The following is a 16440-nucleotide window of genomic DNA, read 5'->3' on the forward strand; positions in this document are numbered from 1 at the left end:
CTGTCACTTATACACATCACGTCACGCGCTACCCCACACAGTACGCGCCTAGTCACTAGAAAAAGCTACCAGCCTCCAATAGTAAGCCACTTTTGGTACAATTGCAAAAAAGGATATCACAGGTTTTTTTGTCTGAAGTTTTCTTTTCCAGTGTTTCTATAAACAACGGCAGATGCTCGTCTATGCATCAATGCAAATCAAGAACTCTTAAGTCAACGACTTCTAGAATACACACACGTTGACAACTAAACAGTAAAGCTCGTTGTGTGAATATTATTTTGGAATATGTGACCAGCCAGTTCACATGTTATTACATACGCACAAAAAAAACTACTTATTTACAAAACAGTTCCAACTTATTTACTCGATGGAGCACAGATTGAGTTTTAAATGTTTTGAGGATAAAAAAAAAAATGTCCTCCACAAAACATAATCATCACAAGATCTTGTAAAAACATTCAGCTTCTCAGATACTGGAGAAAGAAACAATCTTGTAATCCTGGAATGGCATTGTCAACTCCAACATCACACCTATTATTATTATAATAATTATCATCCCATACCAAGTAGGCTATCGTATTATTTTTCAGATCAGATCGACTCATTCCCCTTACATTACACTATGTAACTTCCTATTTGTCAGTGCATGTGTGTATTATTGCATCTCCTGTTGGTCAAATTCTGTGACAGGCTGACCTGAACCTAAATAAATGCTCAACTTAACAGAATTTCCTGTTTAGTTTTTTTTTACCAACTAAAATCACATGAACTGGTCTGATGGGTGAGTTACTAGTCCTTACTGAAGGTTGCTCACAAGACATCAATACCATACAGTGCATTTCCCTCTTCTCATAGTCAGTGCATTCTAACAGGCCCAGGCTTGTTGCTAACGGCAATCACTCTTTCTCCACTTGTGATACAGAGAGAGGGCTAAGAACGTGAAGCATAATGCCAACCGGGTGTGGCTAGACTGTTGGTGGCTAGTAGTTATGAAAGAGTGCATTTCCACATCACAACCCTGTGTCGGGACGGAAAAGACTCAAAGAGGGGCCATCTGTAGGAAACAAACAAACACTCAAACACTTAGTACCATGTACAAAAACACACAACTCCATCGAGAGCTCCAATTCCAACACCAGATGGAGTGACATCAATTATGGATTGGGCTACGTCGTACGACCTTCCTGGACTCACGTGACCTTTAACCTTTTGGAATCAGTATGTGAAAATACACTATAGAGGAAGGATGTGTATAGTCCAGCGGAGGCTCATTGTAATGGCTGGAATGGAATTCATGGAACAGAGTCAAACATGTGGTTTCCATGTGTTTGATACTGTTCTATTTATTCCATTCCAGCCATTACAATGAGCCCGTCCTCCTATAGCTCCTCCCACCAGCCTCCTCTGGTGTATGTATTTCTGCTTGTACAGTGCCAAGGCAGAATGGAAGTATGGTTTATACTACTAAAGGCTGTCTGATAAGGGTTGGTGCCAAGGCAGAATGGAAGTATGGTTTATACTACTAAAGGCTGTCTGATAAGGGTTGGTGCCAAGGCAGAATGGAAGTATGGTTTATACTACTAAAGGCTGTCTGATAAGGGTTGGTGCCAAGGCAGAATGGAAGTATGGTTTATACTACTAAAGGCTGTCTGATAAGGGTTGGTGCCAAGGCAGAATGGAAGTATGGTTTATACTACTAAAGGCTGTCTGATAAGGGTTGGTGCCAAGGCAGAATGGAAGTATGGTTTATACTACTAAAGGCTGTCTGATAAGGGTTGGTGCCAAGGCAGAATGGAAGTATGGTTTATACTACTAAAGGCTGTCTGATAAGGGTTGGTACCAAGGCAGAATGGAAGTATGGTTTATACTACTAAAGGCTGTCTGATAAGGGTTGGTGTGGCCTCTGCTGCTGGCCAATTGAAAGAGTGTTACTAGCTGGTACAAAGGTCTGGGGGGGGGCCCAAAAGACAGACAAGGGAACTAATCCTGTGCTCCATGATGATACACTGACTATAGTACACGTTGTTTCATTAGTCTGATAACTCTCCACGCAGCCCAGCCCCGATACTACGACCTGGCTCCCGTCTTGGACTTGATGATGGTGATGACGCTGGTGGCCGTGGCCACCTTCCCAGGGACCAGGGGCCCCATGACCCCCCGACCCCCTGGGGTTAAGGCTACGGCCGGGCTGCGCGCCACAGTCCTGGCGAAGCTCTGCAGGGCCTCGTACTTGGAGCGCAGCGAGTCCAGCTCCACCTTCATGGTGGCGTTCTCTGTGGCCAGCTTGTCCACCTCCAGCTGCAGCGCTGTCTTCTGCTTCTCTAGCTCCTCCTTCTGGGTGACCCGCTTGACGCGGCAGCTGGCGGCGTAGCCACGGTTTTTCAGGGTGCGGCGCCGCTGCTTGAGCTGCAGGATTTCGTCCTTGGTGAGGCCGCGGAGGTGAGCGTTGAGCTCCCGGACAGACATGGTCACCAGTTCGTCGTCCGTGAGGCTGGTCCCATTCTCCCCTGGCTCCTTCTTCACCTGAGAGGGAAGTGAAGGGGGGGGGGTGATTTGATTCATTTTGGAGGTAAAACATTTTTTCAGTAAAAAGTACAAAGCCCAGAGGATAACTCATGAAAGCATTATACAGCAGTTATTTTCAATGTGGTCCAAAGAGCAGGGGAAAGGGAGGGGATGTGGTCAGGAGGAGGAGGAAGGGGGGACAAAGAGCAGGGGAAAGGGAGGGGATGTGGTCAGGAGGAGGAGGAAGGGGGGACAAAGAGCAGGGGAAAGGGAGGGGATGTGGTCAGGAGGAGGAGGAACGGGGGACAAAGAGCAGGGGAAAGGGAGGGGATGTGGTCAGGAGGAGGAGGAAGGGGGGACAAAGAGCAGGGGAAAGGGAGGGGATGTGGTCAGGAGGAGGAGGAAGGGGGGACAAAGAGGGAGAAGGAGGAAGAGGGGTGATGACAAACAAGTATGACTAGAGTACAGATGGTAAGAAGAACATACACTGTCAGTGTGGGGAGAAAAGGTAAGAGAGACAAAGGTTAAGGTAGGGGTCTATGTACTTCTTTGGTTAGTTTACCTTCAAGGCTTTGTTTCCCTTGTTTGTAGTAGTCATGCCACGAGAGCCGCTTCCAACGACACCACTTGTTGGTCTGTGGAAGAGAAGAACTTCAATAAGAATCCATATAGCCAGAGGAGAAGAACAGTGAGGTTTCACGTCAAATAGAGAAGAACAGGAAAGGTGATCAAAAAGATCTGTTCCTCAAACTCAGAATCCAATGGAGGAAAAGGTCATTGAGGAGGGACCTTGGAAATTCTCTAATACGGTTGAGAAGGAATCAAGGAGATTGTGCAGAATAGAGGAAAGGCAAATTGTGACGGAGCCATTCGTTTTCAGAGATGGAACAGAGACTTCAGCTCTTCCTCTAAAAGTAACAGGCAGGCCAATCAGTAACAGGCAGGCCAATCATTTGTGCAACTGTGAACTAAAGGACAGTTGGCATTTGACGGTTTGGCACAACTACAGCAGTAGCGACTGTCACTTTGATTTATTAGAAAACAAAACCATCAGCGGGGAACTTCCTCAACGAGCAGCCACCAGGCAGGAAACACCTCAACTGAAAAAGTCCCCATCTTACTGTATGTACCTCAGACTAATACCTCAGACAAACAGCTCTAACACACACACACACACACACACAGAACCTACTGAATGTACCAGTCCTGACACCTCAGACTAACAGCTCAAACACACACACACACTTTAGAAAGAACTCAGTCTGGGGAAAATGTTTAAAACACATGTAAAAGACAAGCGTTTATTATTCGACAAGTTCAGGTAGTCCATCCCCGTTTGGTGACTGATGAATAAAAGATGACTGGGGAGGGAAACTGTATTTTAGTCAAGTCCATCCTATTCAACTATTGCTGTACATATACTATTCTAACCTACGTATTCTTCAAATAAAATATATATTCTATCCACAGTGTCTATTCATCCCATCACACACACATACAGTGCATTCAGAAAGTATTCAGACTCCTTGACTTTTTCAACATTTTGTTACATTAAAAGCCTTATTCTAAACTGGATAAAAAATATTTAAAAAATCCTCAATCTACACAAAATACCCCATAATGCCAAAGCGAAAACAGGTTTTTAGAATTGTTTGCAACTTTTTTTAAAATTAAAAAACAGAAATACCTTATTTACGTAAGTATTCAGACCCTTTGCTATGATACTCGAAATTGAGGCCAGGTGCATCCTGTATCCATTTATCATCATTGATGTTTCTACAACTTGATTGGAGTCCATCTGTGGTCAATTTAAAAGATTAAATGATCGGACAGGATTTGGAAAGGCACACACCTGTCTATATAAGGTCCCATGTTAACAGTGCATGTCAGATCCAAAACCAAGCAATGAGGTCGAAGAAATTGTCCGTAGAGCTCCGAGACAGGATTGTGTCGAGGCACAGATCTGGGGAAGGGTACCGAAACATTTCTGCAGCATTGAAGGTCCCTAAGAACAACGTGGCCTCCATTCTTAAATGGGCCTTTGTCAGGGACATGACCAAGAACCCAATGGTCACTGACAGAGCTCCAGAGTTCCTCTGTGGAGATGGGAGAGCCTTCCAAAAGGACAACCATCTCTGCAGCACTCCACCAATCAGGCCTTTATGATAGAGTGGCCAGACGGAAGCCACCACTCAGTAAAAGGCATATGGCGGGCCAGCTTGGTTTGCCAAAAGGCACCTAAAGGACTCTCAGACCATGAGAAACAAGATTCTCTGGTCTGAGGAAACTAAGATTACACTCTTTGGCCTGAATGCAAAGCTTCATGTCTGGAAGAAACCTGGCACAATCCCTACGTTGAAGCATGGCGGTGGTAGCATCGTGCCGTGCGGATGTTTTTCAGCGGCAGGGACTGGGAGACTAGTCAGGATCGAGGGAAAGAGAAGAAATGGGAGAAACTCTCCAAATCATATCCAAGAAGACTCAAGGCAGTAATCGCTGCCAAAGGTGAGAGTGCTAGCCTACTGGTGGTGAAGAGATAGAAGACAAAGAGGAAAAGCAGGAATCCATAGGAACAGAATATTACCTGTAGTAGGGTTGCAAAGGGTCGGAAACTTTCCGGGAAATTTTCCATGGGAAGTTAAGCCCTGGAATTTTGCAAAAATTCATTTTTCTTTTTAAGTCAGCTTATAACAGTGAACCTTTGTGGGATACACATAAGGCAATTCCAGATCTTGTGGCATATTTTGGTTAAACTATCCCCGATTCAATGGAATTGCAACCCTCTGCATGCACAGTGCATTCTTCCATCACATGTACAGCTGATTCTCAATATCTTGCACACTAATAAGATGCTATTGTGTCCACACTAATACACTGACTGAGCCAAGGACTAAATGCTTTCTGGTAAGTTTTGATTACAATACTGTATGGGGTGAATATATTTTATGACATATATAATTTATTTGTTAACTAGTAAATAGTAGCCTACAGCAATGTGTGTTCAAATAATTTCTAACTTGTGAACAATTTCTGCTAGCTAGTTTTTGCTACCATGTGGGATTTAGCTTGCTTGAGCCTGCTGAAGAGTGTTAATTCACCTGTTTCCATACACATTTTATTTTTAAACAACTCCTTTTGTAAGATAAATGTTTTATCTAACTGCTTAACTATTTATCTACATGGAATTGTAGTTGTTGTTTTTTTTCCTCATTTTTTTCTAATCTTTACAGGAAAATGCCACAGGCACTATCTGATGTGTGGAGACATTTCCCTGCAGCTAATGTAGAAGGAAAAGCTGAGTACATTTGCAAATACTGTGCCAAATCATATGTGAAGAAAGCAACAAATATGCTGTAACGCACATTAGGCGTAGTGGGTGCGGAGTCAGGCGCAGGAAGCACAAGGTAGAGAACAATGTTTTATTCCGGCACAGAGAAAAATGGTCACGCCAATACCGGGCGCACATACGAGACCGACCCAACCCGTCCGGAGGAAAAACAAAGGGAAACGCACCACAAACATACACAGAGGACAAATAAGCCCGCACAAAGAGCAGGCGGGCCTTACCGGCATAAATAGCCCAACTAAAAACCTAAACAAGAAACAGGTGTAACCAACAAGACAAAACCAACAGAAAAGGGAAAAGGGAGTCGTGACAGATGCAGAATGATCTGGCCAAGTGCATTAAGTTCCCTCAGCAATCACAACAAGCAACCTCTGACAAAAGTCCCTCTACTTCTATTCAAGGTGGAAATTATGAATCAGGCACCTTATCGATAGCAATAGCTTATGGTCCTCCTGGAAAAATATGTTTTTTTGACTCAATGGAGGAATGTAGTCAGAGAAATGCTGATGGATGTCTTGCTTGAGCTGTGTATGCAACTGGTTCACCTCTGATGCCCACAGGCAATGTGTATTGGAAGAGATTAATGAATGTTCTTCACCCAGCATACATCCCTCCAACCAGACATGCTTGATCTACTCATTTGCTGGATGCAGAGGTCAACAGAGTTCAAGTGAATGTCAAGCAAATCGTAGAGAAAGCAGACTATTGCAATCATCTCCGATGGGTGGTCGAATGTTTGTGGGCAAGGAATAATTAACTACATCATCTCCACCCCTCAACCAGTATTCTACAAGAGCACAGACACAAGGGACAACATACACACCGGTCTCTACATTGCAGATGAGCTGAAGGCCGTCATCAATGACCTTGGACCACAGAAGGTATTTGCACTGGTGACAGACCAAGCAGCCTTCATGTTCGCTGCATTGTCTAAAGTGGAGGAGTCCTACCCTCACATCACACCCATTAGCTGTGCTGCTCATGCATTGAATCTACTCCTCAAGGACATCATGGCACTGAAAACAATGGATACACTCTACAATAGAGCCAAGGAAATGGTTAGGTATGTGAAGGGTCATCAAGTTATATCAGCAATCTACCTCACCAAGCAAAGTGAGAAGAATAAGAGCACCACATTGAAGCTGCCCAGCAACACCTGTTGGGGTGGTGTTGTCATTGTGTGTTACAGTATCCTGGAGGGAAAGGAGTCTCTCCAAGAAATGGCCATATCAGTCTGCCAATATGGACAGCCCCATCAAGAGGAACCTCCTGGATGATGCATTTTGGGAGAGAGTGGTAAGCAGCCCGAAACCTATAGCAGTAGCCATTGCATGGATTGAGGAAGACAATGCCATCCTGTCTGATGTTCAGACTCTGCTTGCAGATGAAAGAGAATAAATCCGTACTGCCCAGCCCACTTCACTGTTGCTCCAAGCAGAGGAAACTGCAGATCTGAAATGCATCAAAAAGAGTGAAGACTTCTGCCTGAAGCCCATACACGCCGCAGCGTACATGTTGGACCCCAAGTATGCTGGCACGAGCATCCTGTCTGGTGCAGAGATCAGAAGGCCTATGGTGTCATCTAGAGGTCGACCGATTATGATTTTTCAACGCCGATACCGATTATTGGAGGACCCAAAAAATGCCGATACCGATTAATCGGACGATTATTTTATATTTTTTATTTGTAATAATGACAATTACAACAATACGGAAAGAACACTTATTTTAACTTAATATAATACATCAATAAAAATCTATTTAGCCTCAAACAAATAATGAAACATGTTCAATTTGGTTTAAATAATGAGAAAACTAAGTGTTGGAGAAAAAAGTAAAAGTGCAATATGTGCCATGTAAAAAAGCTAACATTTAAGTTCCTTGCTCAGAACATGAGAACATATGAAAGCTGGTGGCTTCTTTTAAAATGAGACTTCAATATTCCAAGATAAGAGATTTTAGGTTGTAGGTAATATAGTATTTACAGTGGGGCAAAAAAGTATTTAGTCAGCCACCAATTGTGCATGTTCTCCCACATAAAAAGATGAGAGAGGCCTGTAATTTTCATCACAGGTACACTTCAACTATGACAGACAAAATGAGAAGAAAAAAATCCAGAAAATCACATTGTAGGATTTTTAATAAATTTATTTGCAAATTATGGTGGAAAATAAGTATTTGGTCAACGACAAAAGTTTCTCAATACTTTGTTATATACCCTTTGTTGGCAATGACAGAGATCAAACGTTTTCTGTAAGTGTTCACAAGGTTTCACACGGTTTTCACACACTGTTGCTGGTATTTTGGCCCATTCCTCCATGCAGATCTCCTCTAGAGCAGTGATGTTTTGGGGCTGTTGCTGGGCAACACAGACTTTCAACTCCCTCCAAAGATTTTCTATGGGGTTGAGATCTGCAGACTGGCTAGGCCACTCCAGGACCTTGAAATACTTCTTACGAAGCCACTCCTTCGTTGCCCGGGCGGTGTGTTTGGGATCATTGTCATGCAGAAAGACCCAGCCACGTTTTATCTTCAATGCCCTTGCTGATGGAAGGAGGTTTTCACTCAAAATCTCACGATACATGGCCCCATTCATTCTTTCCTTTACACGGATCAGTCGTCCTGGTCCCTTTGCAGAAAAACAGCCCCATGCTTCACAGTAGGTATGGTGTTCTTTGGATGCAACTCAGCATTCTTTGTCCTCCAAAAACGACGAGTTGAGTTTTTACCAAAAAGTTATATTTTGGTTTCATCTGACCATATGACATTCTCCCAATCTTCTGGATCATCCAAATGCTCTCTAGCAAACTTCAGACGGGCCTGGACATGTACTGGCTTAAGCAGGGGGAGATGTCTGGAACTGCAGGATTTGAGTCCCTGGCGGCGTAGTGTGTTACTGATGGTAGGCTTTGTTACTTTGGTCCCAGCTCTCTGCAGGTCATTCACTAGGTCCCCCTGTGAGGTTCTGGGATTTTTGCTCACCGTTCTTGTGATCATTTTGACCCCACGGGGTGAGATCTTGCGTGGAGCCCCAGATTGAGGGAGATTATCAGTGGTATTGTATGTCTTCCATTTCCTAATAATTGCTCCCACAGTTGATTTATTCAAACCAAGCTGCTTACCTATTGCAGATTCAGTCTTCCCAGCCTGGTGCAGGTCTACAATTTTCTTTCTGGTGTCCTTTGACAGCTCTTTGCTCTTGGCCATAGTGGAGTTTGGAGTGTGACTGTTTGAGGTTGTGGACAGGTGTCTTTATACTGACAACAAGTTCAAACAGGTGCCATTAATACAGGTAACGAGTGGAGGACAGAGGAGCCTCTTAAAGATGAGGTTACAGGTCTGTGAGAGCCAGAAATCTTGCTTGTTTGTAGGTGACCAAATACTTATTTTCCACCATAATTTGCAAATAAATAAATTAAAAATCCTACAATGTGATTTTCTGGAATTGTTTTTCTCATTTTGTGTGTCATAGTTTAAGTGTACCTATGATGAAAATTACAGGCCTCTCTCATATTTTTAAGTGGGAGAACTTGCACAATTGGTGGCTGACTAAATACTTTTTTTGCCCCACTGTATGTTGAAAATGTTTCTGGGAGATGCAATGGATCATTGGGGATCATTCAATATTCCCTTTCATTTGTTTTTCAGTGAAATCATCCCATGTGAAGAGTCAACTCATTTAATTAAAGTTCAATTCGTAACTGAATTGGGGTTTTTTTTCTGTTGAAAGGATTTGAATCATGTCTACTTATGATAAGGTCAAATGTTTATGTTTCTATATGATATGGTAAATATATCCAATGCAAAAAAACATAATTTAAATGCTATTAATATTAATTTGCATATATTTCTGTTAATTCCCATATATTCCCGATAATTCCCATGGAAAATTTCCACCTATGAATATTCCCCAAAATGTGCAGCCCTAATCTGTAGTATTCCGGAACTCCTTCCAGCTGAGCTGGTCCACAGTTAGTGTGAGCCTTGTCACAGTGTCAGAGGGTAGCAGAACACACGCTTGTGACTGAGTAGAGCAGTGGCCCTTGACGAACTGCTTTACTCAACACAGAGAAAAAGCTGTGTCAGCACCACGGCATGCCGAACACACACACACACACACACACACACACACACACACACACACACACACACACACACACACACACACACACACACACACACACACACACACACACACACACACACACACACACACACACACACACACACACACACACACACAGGGTGAGTGAGAGTAGCGCTTGGCTGTGTGTGTGTACGTGTAATCGTGATGGCTAACACCTCAGTTTTGCAAATAGCTGTAAATATGTGAGACGAAGCGTGAGAGGATGTGTAGACTACACACAGCAGAGACGATGGAGAAACAGAAAAAGCCAGAAAGAGAGATGAGTAGTCGTTCTGAAGTGCGGCCAAGACGTTGCCATGGCAACAACGGGGTGGAGGGTGGGTGGGGGGCTACAGGTGGAAACGACAGCTCACCTGAGCCAAACGGGATGAGACGGGCCACTTGTTAAAAATGACCTGGATACGACACCACCACACAGGCAGTGGAGGAATGGAACACAGGGTCACATTGTGGCTCGCATTCTTGATGCTTCCCTTTCAAATACCCGCATGGAATAGCCTAACAGTGTTCTCTCTCCGCTAGCTAGTAGGCTAACCCCTAATAGTGTTCTCTCTCCGCTAGCTAGTAGGCTAACCCCTAACAGTGTTCTCTCTCTCTCTCTCCGCTAGCTAGTAGGCTAACCCCTAACAGTGTTCTCTCTCGGCTAGCTAGTAGACTAACCCCTAACAGTGTTCTCCCTCTCCGCTAGCTAGTAGGCTAACTCCTAACAGTATTCTCTCTCGGCTAGCTAGTAGACTAACCCCTAACAGTGTTCTCTCTCGGCTAGCTAGTAGACTAACCCCTAACAGTGTTCTCTCTCCGCTAGCTAGTAGGCTAACCCCTAACAGCGTTCTCTCTCTCCACTAGCTAGTAGGCTAACCCCTAACAGTGTTCTCTCTCTCCACTAGCTAGTAGGCTAACCCCTAACAGTGTTCTCTCTCGGCTAGCTAGTAGACTAACCCCTAACAGTGTTCTCCCTCTCCGCTAGCTAGTAGGCTAACTCCTAACAGTGTTCTCTCTCGGCTAGCTAGTAGACTAACCCCTAACAGTGTTCTCTCTCCGCTAGCTAGTAGGCTAACCCCTAACAGCGTTCTCTCTCCGCTAGCTAGTAGGCTAACCCATAATAGTGTTCTCTCTCCACTAGCTAGTAGGCTAACTCCTAACAGTGTTCTCTCTCCGCTAGCTAGTAGGCTAACCCCTAACATAGAAATAGATAAGGCGTATTTCCATCTATAAATAATAGACAGTAACAAAGACACACACCAGTAGTTCCTCTACTGAGTCCCTACCAGGAAGCCTTTCAAAATACTACAGAGATAATGGGATATAGAAATATTATTAGGGTTGCAAAGGGTCGGAAACTTTCCCGAAATTTTCCATGGGAAGATAAGCCCTGGAATTTGCTTAAATTCATCAACCACAAAAAAAGTTAGCTTATAACAGTGAACCTTTTTTGTGGGATACACATAAGGCAATTCTACAGAAAGTTTCCACCTCTGAATATTCCCCAAAATGTGCAACCCTAAATATGATGCACAGATAGACTAATGGATGATGAGAGACAGTCAAGTAGCCTACAGTCCTAGTCTCACTGGCCCAGGGTACCTTCTCTTTACAGCTGGTGTAGCTTGGCTATACTAGTAGGGTTAGTGATGAGACTAAAAGTGAAAGGCTGCCACATCTACAATCTGTGTCCTTTTGCACAGGTAACATTGTTCAAAAGCAGAGAACAGAGCAGAATTGCCTTGAAGGAAACACAAGTGGACAACTCTGTTGGCCTGGTTTCCAAGTTGAGGAGAATTTCGTGGCACAGCTGTGCAGGGTGACAGGCCAGCACCTCATTCAGCCACACAGCTGCAGGGTGACAGGCCAGCACCTCGTTCAGCCACACAGCTGCAGGGTGACAGACCAGCACCTCATTCAGTCACACAGCTGCAAGTTGGCAGTGAATTTGAAAAATGTATGGAATAATTCCACTAAAACTGGCCGGCTAGCATACAGTGCAGAAAAATTATTCAAATTCATTTGACACAATATCTTATCACAGCACTGGCAAACCATGGTTGACCAACTCCTTGACCAAAATGGCTGACCTTTAAACCCCGTCATAAGAAGGTTCATGTCCAATCTAGTATTCTAATTCCATTGGTCCAAATGACCTAACATGGTAGCACAAAAAAAAGTGTGCGCGCATGTGCACACACACACACACACAATTCCACTAGCAGGTGCTCACAAAAGACAGCAAGTGATTGGACTGGGACTAGGCAGCAACCTTGCATCTGACAGGTTCACCCTCTAACATTCACAGCAGAGGACGGAGCAGCGGGCACCGACGTCCTCCTCACACACAAATGTATTACCTCCCATAAACGATTTCACCTCGTGTGTAGGCCAAGAGAACGGAGGCAGAGCCACGGCTCAGGATGTAGGGATGGGGGTGGCGGGGGAGGGGGAGGGACGGATGGGGGACACGGAGCGTCTTATGTAGGCGCACGCTGCATTTTTATGAATCGCCCTGGAAGAATGCTGACAAAACCAGAGCTGATTGCTTGTTGCTCGTAGAGGAGAGACATCACACCCACAGGAAATGGAAAGCGCTGAGTGTGGCCGCTCAACCCCAGTGAAAGGAGGAGAAAAAGAGATTGGGGGAGGAGAGACAGAGACACTGAGCAGAGGAGCGAGAGAGAGAGACTGAGGAATAAACAGCCTTGTGAAAAATGCACTCTCAACACATTTGGAGGAACTGAAAAGAAGATAAAAACCCTGATCTCAGCAAGGACCGACCAAGGAGCCAATTAGGACAGTTAAAGAAGTTGAACTAGCACGACCAGAGCCATCGCATATATCCCAAATGGCACCCTATTCCCCATGTAGTGCACTACTTCTGACTAGGTCCCATAGGGCTCAGTTCAGTGCTATTTGGAACACTACCTGTGCAACCTTCAAAACACCCATCAAGACTGTCTGCTCCTCCCTAAATCTCATCATCTCTGCATCGTATGATCACTTCTGTGACAGGAGTTCCAATAACTAACTGAGTAGCTGGTTCTACTCCACGAGCGGACAGGCTGCCTGAGATGTGCAGGAGGATTTCCTCTGCCTGCACACGTTCCAACAGCGCCTACAGGAATCACAACCACGCTTTGTGGGTTGTTTGGGAATAGCACCTGTACCTGTCCCTTTAGCTGCAATAGGAGCTATTTGGTAGCTTGGGCCGCTCTCACACCTGAGAGCAGCATGGACACACACTGCACACCCTTGGGTAGGACTGACTGTGTGTCCGTCATGCTATCCATATGCCAGTCATGTAGAACTTATCTATTTTTTTTTAGCTTGAAGTTCAGATTGCAACTTCTCTATTTTGCGCTCTGATGTCTGGGACTTCACAGTGGTATCAAGCATATTAGTCGCTAGTTTGCTGTGTCGCAATTCGCCCCCCGAGTAAAAACACAACAAGCTCTATAATTTGCTTCTTACATTGTTTGCCAATATATTGTCTAATCGAATCTAATGTAAGACCATTCTTCACTTTTTTGATCAAATTAATAATGAGATGATTGCCATAAGTCAAACATATTAATTCCTTGCATGTTCGTCATCACGTAAGCTACATATTCTGTTACATAAATCTGTGAATCTAATGGAATAAAGTGACATTTTGTCAAAAATGAAAGCATGTTGTGTTCCTTTGCCTCGCTACCGCAGTAAACAACTATCAAGCAGTGGTCCTGCAGTTGCAGTACATCCTCACATACTTGACATTCGCTAACCTAGCATGGATCTCAAAGTCACGACTCATCACTGGGTCTCGGATTCACTTTAGATGTCCACACTCACCAAGAATGACATTTGGTAGTTCATTACAGCAGGCTTTTCGCATAGTTTAGCATCACTGTAAAGCAGATTTAAAAAAATGTATAGCCAGAGCAATGTGTTTCCTAAGCTACAGATCCTGCTAACTTTACAGCAGCAAAGGGAGCATGTTGAAGGAGGAAGGAGATGGAGTCACAGATTAAGGTAGAAAAACATTTGTTCATAATAGTCCATTTACACTAGAGATCGACCGATTAATCGGAATGGCCGATTAATTAGGGCCGATTTCAAGTTTTCATAACAATCGGAAATCGGTATTTTTGGACACTGATTTTGCAGATTTTTTTTTTTACACCTTTATTTAACCTTTATTTAACTAAGCAAGTCAGTTAAGAACACATTCTTATTTACAATGACGACCTAGGAACTGTGGGTTAACTGCCTCGTTCAGGGGCAGAATGACAGATTTTCAGATTGTCAGCTCAGGGGATCCAAACTTGCAAACCTTACAGTTAACTAGTCCAACGCAATAACGACGTGCCTCTCTCTCGTTGCACTCCACAAGGAGACTGCCTGTTACGCGAATGCAGTAAGCCAAGGTAACTTGCTAGCTAGTTAAACTTATCTTATAAAAAACAATCAATCATAATCACTAGTTAACTACACACGGTTGATGATATTACTAGATATTATCTAGCGTGTCCTGCGTTGCATATAATCTGACTGAGCATACAAGCATACAAGTATCTAAGTATCTGACTGAGCGATGGTAGGCAGAAGCAGGTGCGTAAACATTCATTCAAACAGCACTTTCGGGCGTTTTGCCAGCAGCTCTTCATTGTGCGTCAAGCATTGCGCTGTTTATGACTTCAAGTCTATCAACTCCCGAGATTAGGCTGGTGTAACCGAAGTGAAATGGCTAGCTAGTTAGCAAGCGCTAATAGCGTTTCAAACATCGAGCCTTGAAGGTTCGAGCCCAGGGAGGAGCGAGGAGAGGGACGGAAGCTATACTGGTACACTGGCAATACTAAAGTGCCTATAAGAACATCCAATAGTCAAAGGTGAATGAAATACAATGGTATAGAGGGAAATAGTCCTATACAGTGCCTTGCGAAAGTATTCTACTTTCGCAAGGCACTGTAATTCTTATAATAACTACAAGCTGAAACTTCTTACCTGGGAATATTGAAGACTCAGGTTAAAAGGAACCACCAGCTTTCAAATGTTCTCATGTTCTGAGCAAGGAACTTAAACGTTAGCTTTCTTACATAGCACATATTACACTTTTACTTTCTTCTCCAACACTTTGTTTTTTGCATTATTTAAACCAAATTGAACATGTTTCATTAATTTATTTGAGGCTAAATTGATTTTATTGATGTATTATATAAGTTAAAATACGTGTTCATTCAGTATTGTTGTAATTGTTATTATTACAAATAAATAAAATAAAATAAAAATCGTCCAATTAATCGGTATCAGCTTTTTTGGTCCTCCAATAATCGGTATCGGTGTTGAAAAATCATAAATCGGTCGACGTCTAATTTACACTACTGCTAATGGGTATATTATATATATTTTATATAAAAAGTAATACAAATATTTTCTAAAATGTATTAGATTAGGGCCATGTTGATAATGTATTAGGGCCATGTTGATAATGTATTAGGGCCATGTTGATAATGTATTAGGGCCATGTTGATAATGTATTAGGGCCATGTTGATAATGTATTAGGGCCATATTGATAATGTATTAGGGCCATATTGATAATGTATTAGGGCCATGTTGATAATGTATTAGGGCCATATTGATAATGTATTAGGGCCATGTTGATTATGTATTAGGGCCATGTTGATCATGTATTAGGGCCATGTTGATAATGTATTAGGGCCATGTTGATAATGTATTAGGGCCATGTTGATAATGTATTAGGGCCATGTTGATAATGTATTAGGGCCATGTTGATAATGTATTAGGGCCATGTTGATAAACCTACAGAGGACAGCGAGTGGTGTAAGGGGGTCGGCCATGTTGATAAACATACAGAGGACAGAGAGTGATGTCAGGGGGTCGGCCATGTTGATAAACCTACAGAGGACAGCGAGTGGTGTGAGGTGGTCGGCCATGTTGATAAACATACAGAGGACAGCGAGTGGTGTGAGGTGGTCGGCCATGTTGATAAACCTACAGAGGACAGAGAGTGATGTCAGGGGGTCGGCCATGTTGATAAACATACAGAGGACAGAGAGTGATGTCAGGGGGTCGGCCATGTTGATAAACCTACAGAGGACAGCGAGTGGTGTGAGGTGGTCGGCCATGTTGATAAACCTACAGAGGACAGCGAGTGGTGTGAGGTGGTCGGCCATGTTGATAAACCTACAGAGGACAGCGAGTGGTGTGAGGTGGTCGGCCATGTTGATAAACCTACAGAGGACAGCGAGTGGCGTGAGGGCCATGTTGATAAACCTACAGAGGACAGCGAGTGGTGTGAGGTGGTCGGCCATGTTGATAAACCTACAGAGGACAGTGAGTGGCGTGAAGGGGTCGGCCATGTTGATAAACCTACAGAGGACAGAGAGTGGCGTGAGGGGGTCGGCCATGTTGATAAACCTACAGAGGACAGTGAGTGGTGTGAAGGGGTCGGCC

General features: G+C 43.7%; 1 protein-coding gene across 2 annotated transcripts in view; it reads right to left on the reverse strand.

The window, feature by feature from the left end:
• Window positions 1-1845: 1845 nt before the first annotated feature.
• The window catches only part of LOC110487058 (transcription factor MafG), a 39310-nt gene continuing 24715 nt past the window's right edge, over window positions 1846-16440 (reverse strand). For both annotated transcript variants that reach the window (XM_036941817.1, XM_036941818.1), the window contains exons 2-3: window positions 3068-3140; window positions 1846-2523 (exon numbers count right to left, since the gene is read on the reverse strand). In XM_036941817.1, coding sequence (XP_036797712.1) covers window positions 2068-2523; window positions 3068-3103 — 492 coding nt within the window. In that variant the 5' untranslated portion in view covers window positions 3104-3140 and the 3' untranslated portion in view covers window positions 1846-2067. The remainder of the gene's footprint in view (window positions 2524-3067; window positions 3141-16440) is intronic.

Source organism: Oncorhynchus mykiss, chromosome 13 (genome assembly GCF_013265735.2).
Source record: "Oncorhynchus mykiss isolate Arlee chromosome 13, USDA_OmykA_1.1, whole genome shotgun sequence".
Classification (NCBI taxonomy): Eukaryota; Metazoa; Chordata; class Actinopteri; order Salmoniformes; family Salmonidae; genus Oncorhynchus; species Oncorhynchus mykiss.